At 51.0% G+C, this 12,554-nt stretch overlaps 1 protein-coding gene across 4 annotated transcripts in view; it reads left to right on the top strand.

Moving 5' to 3' along the window:
* The first annotated feature begins 6,998 nt into the window (after positions 1-6,998).
* SNX9 (sorting nexin 9) overlaps positions 6,999-12,554 on the top strand; it is a 52,821-nt gene continuing 47,265 nt past the window's right edge. For 3 of the 4 annotated variants that reach the window (XM_060205265.1, XM_060205266.1, XM_060205264.1), the window contains exon 1: positions 6,999-7,698. Coding sequence is in view for 1 of the 4 variants with exons in the window: in XM_060205267.1 (XP_060061250.1) it covers positions 7,687-7,698 (12 nt within the window). In the remaining 3 variants the exon portion in view is untranslated. The remainder of the gene's footprint in view (positions 7,699-12,554) is intronic. The other variant, XM_060205267.1, reaches the window with a different exon arrangement.

The following is a 12,554-nucleotide window of genomic DNA, read 5'->3' as shown; positions in this document are numbered from 1 at the left end:
GAGAGAAGAGGGGGGAGAAGGAAGGATTCTCAGAGTAGTAATAGGTACAGGTGTGACCTTAGAAAGGTATGGAAGGCAGAGCCGTAGAAGTGAATCAAAAGACACAGCTAGCCAGCTAGCCAGCTAGATACAAAGTTAACCCATTTCTCTGACCTGGGGAAACTATTGCAGTTGCTGCTGTTGGGGACACAGAACTCTAGTGGCGGGGATGATGAGGAATTATACCCCTATTATCTTATAATTTTTAAAATCAGTAACAATAAAAAAAAAAGGGAAAAAAAGATACTTGTTTTACTTTGCTTTTTGGTACTAGGGCTAACTTTTTTTTTGCATTACTTTTTTTTTCAACTATTTAAAAAATTATTTTAATATTTATTTATTTTCCCTTTTGTTGCCCTTGTTGTTTAACATTGTTGTGGTTCTTGATGTTGTTATTATAGGATAGGGCAGAGAGAAATGGAGAGAGGAGGGGAAGACAGAGAGGAGGAGAGAAAGACAGACACCTGCAGACCTGCTTCACCGCCTGTGAAGCGACTCCCCTGCAGGTAGGGAGCCGCGGGGGCTTGAACCGGGATCCTTATGCCGGTCCTTGCGGTTTGCGCCACGTGTGCTTAACCCGCTGCGCCACCACCCAACTCCCTTTTTTTTTTCAACTTTTAAAAATATATATATTTATTTATTTATTGGATAGAGACAGCCAGAAATTCAGGAGAAAGAGGAGATAGAAGGGACAACAAAAGGGGCGGGGGGAGTAGCCTCCAGGAGCAGTGGATTCATGGTGCATCAGGCATCAAGCCCCAGCAATAACCTTGGAGAATAAAAATAAACAAACGAATAAATAAAAGAAAGTAAGAAAAAAAAAAGAAAGAAACGGAGAGAGACACCTGCAGCCTGGCTTCACCACTCACCAAACTTTGCCCCCCACCCCCGTAGGTGGGGACCGGGGCCTTGAACCCAGGTCCTTGAGTACAGTAACATGTGCGCTCCACCAGGTGCGCCACTGCTGGCCTGGTACCAGGATTTCTCATACACAGGATTCTGCTGTGCAAAGGAGCTTTGAATGGTTTGTCTTAACCGGTGCTAGAGAGAGAAAGGAGAGGTCCCACAGCACAGCTCCACCCCTGTGGGGCTTCCCCTGGTACTGGGTTTATTGTCCACACCCTGCAGAGACGAGATCTCAGGGAGCGGGGCCTTGGAGCCCCGACACTTGTCGCCTGTCACCATGCTTGGTCCCTGGAAAAGCCTGAACACAGTGCTCAAGATGAAGGGGCCTCCACTGGGCACCTTTTTGTCCTTTCCTCCCTCGCTTTTAAGTTATCAGTATTATTTTTAACCTGTGTTATGTTAGAGGCAGAGAGAGAGAGAGGGTAAGAGAGTGAAAGAGACACCTGCAGCCCTGTTTCACGCTCATGAAGCTTACTTACCCCTGTAGGTGGGGATCGGGGGCTTGAACCCAGGTCATTGTGCACTGTAATGTGTGCCGTCAACTGGATGTGCCACTACCAAAAATGCATGGATTTTAAAAATGAAATGAAATATGCTTCCAAATGTTAAAAGAGAGACAGAAATACAGCTTCCTTTGGGAAAAAGAAAGAAGTTTCCTTAAAAAAAAAAAATAGGGAGTCGGGCAGTAGCACAGCGGGTTAAGTGCACGTGGCATGAAGCACAAGGACCAGCGTAAGGATCCCGGTTTGAGCCCCCAGCTCCCCACCTGCAGGGGAGTCACTTCACAGGCAGTGCAGCAGGTCTTCAGGTGTCTTTCTCTCCCCCTCTCTGTCTTCCCCTCCTCTCTCCATTTCTCTCTGTCCTATCTAACAACAATGACATCAATAACAACAATAATAACTACAACAATAAAAAACAAGGGCAACAAAAGGGAAAAATAAATAATAAATAAATATAAAAATTTAATTATTTAAAAAAATATTACTGGATAGTGGCAGAGAGAAATTGAAAGGGGAGGTGGAGATATTGAGGGTTAAACGTGCATGTGGCACAAAGTGCAAGGACTGGCATGAGGATCCCAGTTCCAGCCCCCCCCCCCCCCCCCCGGCTCCCCACCTGCAGGGGAGTCACTTCACAGGTGGTGAAGCAGGTCTGCAGGTGTCTATCTTTCTCTCCTCCTCTCTCCATTTCTCTCTGTCCTATCTAACAACAACATCAATAACAACAATAATAACTACAACAATGGAAAACAACAAGGGCAACAAAAGGGAAAATAAGTAAATAAATATAATAAAAAGACACATTCAAAGTTCAAATTAGAACTCTATTTTTAAAAACTCTTAATAGACACAGACTAGAATTCCTTTTGTATCGGCAACAGTAGATAGTAACTAGAATTTCTAGCCATGTTTTTTCTTTCTCTCTTCTTGCTGAGCTCTAATGTGGAGGTCCTGTGGTTAGGCTTCTCCAGTCTCAGGCCATAGCCTCTGGGTGACTCTTCGGCAGGGCTCTGGGAAGCCATCTGGTCTCATTTGCTTTTTCTTTTCTTTTCTTTCTTTCTTTCTTTTTATTGTAAGGACACAGAGGAATTGAGAGACAGAGAGACACCTGCAGCCCTGCTTCACTGCTCATGAAGCTTTCCCCCTGCAGGTTTGGGGGCTTGAACCTGGGTCCTTGCACACTTTAATGTATGGGCTTGACCAGGTGCTTCACCACCCAGTCCTGTCCCTCTCCCTCTCTCTCTCTCCCTCTCTCTCTCTCCCTCCCTCTCTCTCTCTCCCTCTCTCTCTCTCCCTCCCTCTCTCTCTTTCCCTCTCCCCCCTCTCTCTCAATAGTTTTTGTTTACAAAACTGTATGTGTTCTGAAGTACAACTGTCACCTCAAAAAGCATCACCTGTCACTCACCCTGACAAAAGCACTAGCGTCTGTTCTATGGAAACACCTTGCTCCCCTCAACCCCCCCATAACTCCTCACCAAAGCTAGTTCTGTGATTGTGCCAAGGATTTCTGCTGGTTTTTGCTTGTTTTCCTGGCTTTTGTTTCCCTCCTATGAGTGAGTTATTGTAGATTTTTATTTTTAAATATTTTTTATTTATTATTAGAGACAGAAATTGAGAAGGGAGAGATAGAGAGAGAAAGAGACAGAGAGACACATGCAGCCCTGTTTCATCACTCATGAAGCTTTCCCCCTGCGGGTGGGGACCAGGGGCTTGAACCCAGGTCCTTATGCACTCTAATGTGTGCGCTCAACCAGGTGTGCCACTGCCTGGCCCCTATAGATGTTTATATCATGGGAGTCCCTTGAGTATCTCTTGTAGGTCTGGTCTAGTGGTGAATTCCTTTAGCTGTTGCTTCTCTCAAAAGCTTTTCATGTCTCCTTCCAACCTGACTTGATAACTTAGCCGGGTAAAGTGTTCTGAGGGAAGGCCCTTGTCACCCCAACGTTGGCTATATCCTGCCTCCTGGTCTTTTCTTGCCTTTAGAGTTCCTGTTGAGAAGTCAGCTGACAGCTTTATGGGGATTCCTTTATAAATGACTGCTTCTCTCTGGCTGCCTTCAGATTACTTTCTTTGTCTTTGATCTTTACTTTTTAAAAAAATGCTTATTTATTTACTTAGGCTAGAGACAGAGGAATTGAGAAAGGAAGGGGAGATAAAGAGGGAGAGAGAGTCAGAGACGCCTGCAGGTCTGCTTCAAGGCTCAGAAGCTTCACCCCTGCAGGTGGGGACTTGAACCTGTGTTCTCCCACCCAAGGTTAATCTCATGGGAGGGGCTCCTGGAAGCTGCATGGGGCTGACCTTTGAGATAAGGCTTCTAGGAGGGTCGGGCCTGTGGGAAGGGCGGGACTTGAGTCTGCTGGCATGGGAGGTAACTGGGCCTTTCTTTGTTCCTTGCTTCCTTCCTTCCTCTCTCTCCCTCTTTGCCCCCCCCCCCCTTCTTTTTTGTTACCTTCCTCCCTGCTGACAAGAGAAGGCAAAGCATGAGTGACTGTAATGTCAGGCAATCTGGTTAAGTGCACACATTACAATGCACAAGGACCTGGGTTCAAGGCCCTGGTCCCCACCTGCAGAGGGAAAGCTTCATGAGTAGTGAAGCAGGTCTGCAACTGAGAGGGAAGGGGGAGAGAAACAGAGAGAGAGAGAGAGACCTGTTTCACTGAGAGAGCACTGTTTCACTGCTTGTGAAAACTTCTCCCCTACCCTACAGGTGGAAAGTGGGCGTTTCAACCTGGACCCTGTGCATGGAAATGCCTCCCCTTAAACAGGTATACCACTGTCTGTTACTACAATTATTATTATTTTAAAGAAAATCTTCCTTTTCCTTTCTTTTTCACGACCAGAACCGGACTTGAAGCGGCAGGAGGCTGGAGTCCGTTTCCTGGTAGAAGCAGGATGGATTCCTCACTCCCTGAGCTCAGGTCTTGATGTTTCCATTTCTCTGCTTGCTCAAAATATAGACTCACTCTATAAACGAGCGTTTAAAATAACAGCAAACTGTCTGCAGGATCAGCTCCTAGAAGGAGAGCAGAAAAGGGCCCAGAGACGCAGTGCTTTGTGTCTGCTCAGGGTAGGCAAAACCATGTCCTCCAAGCGCTGGGTGGATTGTAATTAAAGCAAGTGAAGACTGGGAACAAATGCAGGCAGCAGGCAGCAGGCAGCAGGCAGCAGGCAGCAGGCAGCAGGCAGGCTTATCTCCAGTGTTCCGGCAATCTGGAAAGAAAGACATCTCCTGGGAGTCGGGCTGTAGCGCAGTGGGTTAAGCGCAGGTGGCGCAAAGCACAAGGACCGGCATAAGGATCCCGGTTTGAACCCCGGCTCCCCACCTGCAGGGGAGTCGCTTCACAGGCGGTGAAGCAGGTCTGCAGGTGTCTATCTTTCTCTCCTCCTCTCTGTCTTCCCCTCCTCTCTCCATTTCTCTCTGTCCTATCCAACAACAACAACAACAATAATAGCTACAACAATAAAACAACAAGGGCAACAAAAGGGAATAAATAAATAAAATAAATATTTAAAAAAAAAAAAGACATCTCCTGCAGAATATTAGAATGGCATGGCAATGTGCAGGGGTAGGGGGTGGGGTGAGGGGGAATAGCACCATATGCATCTGAAAAAACCCCCACTGGTGGCTCTGGAGGGAGAAAGCAGTATTTGCAGCTGTGAGGCCAGGTGTTCAAGACCAGGTGTGCTCTTCTTTCTTTCTTTTCTCCCTTCCATTTTTTTACCAGAGCACTGCTCAGCTCTGGCTTATGGTGGTGCGGGGGATTGAACCTGGGACTTCGGAAGCTCAGGCATGAGAGTGTATTAGCATAACCATTATGCTATCTACCCCTGCCCCTGCCAGGTGTGCTTTTTCTAAGGTTAAATCTGATATACATATGCTTTCTACACATACATATATATATATATTCTTTTTAATTATATTTATTTGTTTATTGGATAGAGTGAGAAATTTAGTGGCAGGGAGAGGGACGCCTGAAACGCTGCTTCACCACTCACAAAGCTTTCCTTATGCAGGCAGAGACTGAGGCTTGAACCTGGGTCCTTGTGCATCATTCTAACATGTGTGCTCAACCAGGCACACCACCACCCAATATATGTATTCTTTAAAATTTTTTAATTATCTTTATTTATTTGATAGAGACAGCCAGATAATGAGAGTAAAGGGGTGAGAGTGAGAGAGAGAGAGAGAGACCTGCTTCATCATTTGTGAAGCTTTCTCCCTGCAGGTGGGGATTGGGGGCTTGAACCCAGGTCCTTGTACACTGTAACATGTGTGCTTAACCAGGTGTGCCACTGTGAGGTTAGAGAAAAGTCCTGAATATTGAGAACAGCCATTAACCTGTAACCAACTGTTCCTTGTTCTGTGTAAATATTTCCACCTGTCCCCACCCTGTGATGACTATAAAAAGGTGGGATGAGAAATGATCGGGGCCGCAGACTTTCCCCTTGCTTGGAAGGGTGTCGGAGGCCCAAGCTTAAGCTTGCAAATACAGGCTCTTGCTATTGCATGTGATTCTGGTCTTCAATGCATGAGATCGGGACTTGAACCTCTGGGCATAACACCACCACCTGGCCCCCCCATTTTTCTCTTTTTCAGTTTCTTTCATTATTTATTTTCCCTTTTGTTGCCTTTGTTGTAGCTATTATTGTTGTTGTTGATGTTGGATAGGACAGAGAAATGGAGAGAGGAGGGGAAGACAGAGAGAGGGGGAGAGAAAGACACCTGCAGACGTGTTTCACCGCCTGTGAAGCGACTCCCCTACAGGTGAGGGAGCCGGGGGCTCAAACCAGGATTCTTACGCTGGTCCTTGCGCATAAGCACCAAGTGTGCTTAACCCGCTGCGCTACCGCCTGACCCCCTATTTTTCATTTTTAACCAGAGCACTGCTCAGCTTCGGCTTATGTTGGGGACTTGCCCTGGGGCCTTCTTCTAATAAAATATTTCTCCCCCCCCCTGCCCCTAATAAAATATTTCTTAAACAATTAGCTGCGTCTTTAGAGGTCAGAGATTCGTTTCCAGGGGTGGCCAATTTCATCTAAATACACAGCTGCTCTCCCAGCCAGAGAAGGTAGAATTGTTTTTTGCAACGTTCCTCATCCCTTGAAAACAAAGAACTGGAGAGATGGTATAATGGTTCTGCAAAAAGACTTTCATGTCTGAGACTCCTAGCTCCCGGGTTCAATCCCAAGCACCACCATCGGCTAGAGCTGAGCAGAGCTCTGATAAAATAAAATAAAAAGTCTATGCTGCATTGTAAACCATTAACCTCCTTCCCCATTCAAAAGATGAAAGAAAGAGAAAAATAAATGGAAAGAACTTTAGTGGTGAGTGTGGTATATGGATCTATAGTCTTGTAACTCACCAGAATCACAAATAAATAATAAAGGGAAGGTGGAGGGTGGGAAGAAAGAGGGAAGAAGGAAATAACAAAAGAAAGGAGAGGAAGGAAAGGAAAATACAATGAAAAGAGAGAGAGAGAATGAAAGGGGAAGAGAGGAAGGAAGGAAGGGAGGGAGCGAGGGAGGGAAGGAAGGAAGGAAGGAGGCAAGGAGGCAGGCAGGCAGGCAGGCAGGCAGGCAGGCAGGCAGGCAGCATCCCCAGGCCCAGCCACTAGTCCCAGCCCGACCGCAAACCGCCGCCCGGGCCGTGGTCTCCGCGGGGAGAGGAGCCGAGGAGCGCGGGCCGCAGGCGGCGCTGCCCGGGGCGGAGGCGGCGGGCGGCCCGCGGACCAGGAAGCGCCGCGCTCCCAGCGAGCCCGCCTCCCCGCGCGGTCCCGCCCCGGCGGCCTGGCCCCGAACGCGGCCCCGCTCCCGCCCCTGCCCCCGCCCCGGCCCCGGCCCCGGCCCCGCCGTCCCTGCTCCGGCCTCGGTCCCCAGCGCCCCGGGCCCGCAGAGCGCTCAGCCCCGGTCCCAGGCCCAGGCCCAGGCCCAGGCGGCCGCCAGGGGTCCCCGCAGCCCGGGGGTCCCCGGAACCGAAGTCGCCAGCCAAGTGTCCCCGAGACCCAGGCCGCAACCGGGGGTCCCCGAAGTCCAAGTCGCCAGTCGAGGGTCCCCCGAAGCCGAGGTCTCCAGCCCGGGTGGGGGTCCCCGAAGTCCAAGTCGCGGGTCCCCGAAGCCGAGGTCTCCAGCGGGGGGGGGGGTCCCCCAGAGTGGCCGCCAGGGGGTCCCCGCAGCCCAGGCCCCGCCCGGGGACATCCGGCGGCGGGGCGAGTCCAGGAGCCGCGGCCGCGCCGGAGCCGCCATGGCCACCAAGGTGAGGGGGCCCCGGGGTGGGGGTCCGGCGACGCGAACACCGCCAGGCCGCTCGGACCCGGGACCAGTCCGCTGCCGCCGCGGCCACAGCGCCCCCCTGCCGCCGGGGGGACCCCGCTCCGCCAGCGGGGGGGCGTCTTCCGGGAGGGGGGACCCCAGACCCCAGGCGAATGGGGGAGGGCTCCCCACTCCCCAGCCCCTCGGCAAAGGGATTTCAGTTCCATCCGTGAGGGTCCCCAGTCCCAGTCCTGCCGGAGGGGACCTGATACTGTGGAGGAGTCCCCTGTTCCACCAGCGGGGACCCCAACCACGCGGGAGAGGGTCCCCAGTCTAACGGGGGGAGGGACCCTAGTCCTGGAGGGGAGCGAACCCAGTCCCTCCGGAAAGGGATCCTAATTACACTGGAGGGGACCCCAGTCCTGCCGGAGGGCGGCTGAGTACCATGGCGGGGTCCTCTGTTACACTAGAGGGGGACCCCAGCCCCGGGGAGAGGGTCCCCATTCGCCCCCCTAGAGTCCCCAGCCGTATTATTAGTGGGGTCTACAGTCCCGTCGGAGGTGTGGTCCCCTAACCCCAACTGAAGGGGTCTCCAGATCCATCAGCGGGGACCCCTGAGGTGTTAGCACTGACCCCCCCACCCCCAGCCCCAGAGGTTGGGCCTTTGAGCTCAGACCCCCCTGGAGGTGTGGTGGGTGCACCCACTGCCCCCCATCTCCCCTTCCTGCTGGCTTCCGGAGGGTTAGAGGCCACAGGGCAGCGACTACTCTGTCCCTTGACCCCCGGCCTTGGGGATGGGTCTGGAATCTTGGGAGGGTGCCCCTTCTTTGCTGGAAGGAGATACCACCCCCTGCCACCAGATGCTGGGGTGCTTTGGACTTGGAAGGCACAGGGAAAGTCAGTTACCTGGCTGGAGGTGGCATCTGTCCCCAGCCCCCCCACCCCAGGGAGTTAGGGATGGGGGGCCGGCACCTGTGTGAATGAATGATTTTTTTTTTTTTAAATATTTATTTATTCCCTTTTGTTGCCCTTGTTGTTTTATTGTTGTAGTTATTATTGTTGTTGTCGTTGTTGGATAGGACAGAGAGAAATGGAGAGAGGAGGGGAAGACAGAGAGGAGGAGAGAAAGATAGACACCTGCAGACCTGCTTCACCGCCTGTGAAGCGACTCCCCTGCAGGTGGGGAGCCGGGGTTCGAACCGGGATCCTTATGCCGATCCTTGTGCTTTGCGCCACCTGCGCTTAACCCGCTGCGCTACAGCCCGACTCCCCGTGAATGAATGATTACCAGGTGTCTGCCTCCCCATCTCCTCCACACGTGCTTGGACTGTCTGGTTTTCCTTTGGGGACTGACGCAGAGTTCATGCTGTGTTTTTTGGTTTCTGTAGAGAAGCGCTCCAGGGTAGCGCCTCTGAGAGCAGGTACAGTCTCACCTGTGCTCTCCAGGTGTGTGGTGCTTATAACCAGAGCTCAGGTGCTGTTGCCTCCAGGGAGTCCACCTGGCTGCTCTCAGGGAAACAGACACCCAGGGCCAGCTCTGCTCAGGCCACAGATCTTTCTGTGGTGGTAAAGCCAGGCCTGGTGGAGGAGTCTTTGAGGTCTGAGGTCTGTCTTCCAGAAATTATTAATTACGGGTCAGGCTTTAGACTCATCTCACAACCTGGGCTGTGGTCACGTAGCTGGTGTTGTCTGTGGCCGCATGTGTCCCTGACGTGTGTGTGTGGGGGGGAGGGCAGGGGACAGGAGGGGCATAGCTAAGCCCAATGAGTCTCATAGAAGAGATTCCTGTTAAACACAAGCCTGTGGGTTGTTTAGGGGATTCGAACCTGGGACCTCAGGCATGCAAGTTCTGTGTTCTGCCTGCGGGTTGTCTCCAGGCCTTCAACACCAGCTTCTTTTTTTTTTTTTTTTAATTTTTTTAATATTTATTTTATTTATTCCCTTTTGTTGCCCTTGTTGTTTTATTGTTGTAGCTATTATTGTTGTTGTCGTTGTTGGATAGGACAGAGAGACATGGAGAGAGGAGGGGAAGACAGAGAGGAGGAGAGAAAGATAGACACCTGCAGACCTGCTTCACTGCCTGTGAAGCGACTCCCCTGCAGGTGGGGAGCCGGGGTTCGAACTGGGGTCCTTATGCCGGTCCTTGTGCTTTGCGCCACCTCCGCTTAACCCGCTGCGCTACAGCCCGACTCCCATTCAACACCAGCTTCTACAGCAGTTCCCACTTGAGTGCAACACCCCCTCAGCCCCTTCTACCTTTATTTAGTGGATAAAGACAACCAGAAATTGAGAGGGAAGGGGGAAATAGAGAGGGAGAGAGACACCTGCAATACTGCTTCGCCGTTCACAAAGCTTTTCTCCTGCAGGTGGGGACTAGGGGGCTCGAACCCAGGTCCTTGCACATTGTATTGTGTGCACTCAGTGGGGTATGCCATTACCTACTCCCCCCCCTTCATATTGCAGTGGCCATCTGACCTCTATTCTGCATGGAATTTTTCCTTGTATTTCTGTGCCACTTCCATTGAAATGAAAAAAAAAAAAAAAAAGCAGGGAAGTACTTCTTTTCAGAAACAAAATACAAAACAGGAGCTTCCCTCTGGCGTCAAAGAACATGCTCTCTTTCTCACCAAAATGACCTAATTTCCTTGCTGTGCCCACACCCCAGGCCCCACCAAGACCTTGCTCGATTTCTTGTCCTTTGCCTTTAATCAGGTGTGTGTGTGTCTGGGGGGGGGGGGGGAGCTGTGCTTCCCACGCCCAAGTCTTAGTAAGTTCTTGCCCCCTAGTAATGAGGCTTGAGGGCCATGGACTTTCTGGTGGGGTTTGCCAAGGACTGACGTCAGCACGCTGCTGAGCCAGTGTCCTTATTTGTATGCAGCCCTCCTCCTTTAAAGAAGACTCCTCTGGTCTTGCACAACAGAAAGAAATGATCTCCTGGAAGGAGAAGGGAACCTGCTTTTCTCCTCATTGGGCAGCTTCAAGAAGTTAATCAGTAACTGAGAGCTTCAGAGGAAACCTGCCGGCTCCCTGGGCCCTTCCTCCGCAGAACGAACACTGGGCCTGGGGTGAACTGCCGGGCACAGAAGGTTCTAGGCCTGTGACTTCCACCTGGAGCCAGGCAGGCCTTCTGTTACTGAGCCATGTGGGTGGGCTTCCTACACTCTTATCAGAGATAGGATGCCCCCAACATAGAACTTATTAGGAACGTGAAGTAAATGGTCACTGGCCATTCCCCCACAGCTGTGGGACTTGGCTGTCACCTCCAGGGCACAGTTCACCTCTGGTGACAAGTTTGAGGCCGCCACAGTCTCTCCTAGGAGTGGTTAGAATAGGACTCTAGGCATTCCCGTTACTGACTTTTATTATTATTTCAAACATTACTTATTTATTTGAGTAGAGACAGAGAGAAATTGAGAGAGGAGTGGGGGAGATAGAGAGGGAGAGAGATACCTGCAGCCCTGCCTCACCATTCGTGAAGCTTCTCCCCTTCAAGTGGAGACCAGGGGCCTGAACCCAGGGCCTTGTGCACTGTAGCACGTGCGCTCAGACAGCTACACCACCTAGTCCTCAACTTTTTTTTTCTTTCTTTAAATCCAGTTGTCTTCTCAGCACTGGTATCTGGTATTTGTGTTCTAGTTTTTTTTTTTTTTTGGCTTCCAGGGTTATCACTGGGGCTCAGTGCCTGCACTACGAATCCACTGCTCCTGGAGGCTGTTTTTCCCATTTTGTTGCCCTTGTTGTTGGGCTTGTTGTAGCTGTTATTGTTGTCATTATTATTATTGTTGTTGGATAGGACAGAGAGAAATGGAGAGAGAAGGGGAAGACGGTGGGGGGGGGAAAGACAGACACCTGCAGACCTGCTTCACCGCCTGGGAAGCGACGCCCCTGCAGGTGGGGAGCCGGGGGTTCGAACCGGCACTTTTTTTTTTTTAATATGACAAATGCTACCTATTGGATTTCATATACATGTAATCTATATATTGAAAATATTTGTTTTTAAAATTTATTTACTGAATTGAGACAGAAACCGAGAGGGAAAGGGTAGATAGGGAGAGACACCTACAGCCCTGCTTCACCATTCCTGAAGCTTCCCCCTTGCAGGGGGGGTCCAGGGACTTGAACCAGGTTCATTGTAGCATGTGTGCCCTACCAGGTGTGCTGCTGCTTGGCCCCTAAATATTTGCTTATGATAAAGAGTGAGAGAGGGAACCAGAGCATCAACACTTCATGCTTGCAAGTCCAAAGCTTAATCCACCGCCCCACCTCCCAGGCGATATAAGCATTAGCTGTATGAGTAGTGTGTGTGTATTTATTGTTGTTGATATTGTTTTTTTGCCCTGCAACACCAGACCTTGAGCATGTGTGATTCCACCAGTTAAACTGACCTCTTCTTGACCTTCTTATTAGAGAGAGAGAGAGAGAGAGAGAGAGAGAGAGGGAGGGAGGGAGAGGGACACAGTACTGCTCCACCACCATGGAGCTCCCCACGTGGAGCCCTGGCTGGACCTGGGTTCCTTTATTCTCTGGAATGCTGCTCTCTGGCCTAGGCCCTCAAGCTGCTTCCTCCTCCTGAAAGCTTTCCCTGAACCCCTTGCTGGCTCCAGCAGTGGCCTCCTGTCCTCTCTGCCCTTTGTCCTGGCCCCTCCTCCAGGAAGCTGTCAGCCCTCTGTGGTCCGGGTGGCAGCTGAGATGCAGGAAGGGCCTGTGCATTCTCTTGTCCGTCCCTCCCTAGCCTGGAAGAGAGAGAGACACACACACAGAGAGAGAGACCAGGACCACACACCCACCAGGTGACTCCACTGACCCACAGGATACAACTCATTAAACAGACCCACTTGCAGAAAAAAGAAACAACTAACC

Source organism: Erinaceus europaeus, chromosome 13, assembly GCF_950295315.1.
Source record: "Erinaceus europaeus chromosome 13, mEriEur2.1, whole genome shotgun sequence".
In the NCBI taxonomy this organism is placed as follows: Eukaryota; Metazoa; Chordata; class Mammalia; order Eulipotyphla; family Erinaceidae; genus Erinaceus; species Erinaceus europaeus.
The sequence above is the reverse complement of the archived record's forward strand: the minus strand, read 5'-3'. Positions and strand labels throughout refer to the sequence as shown.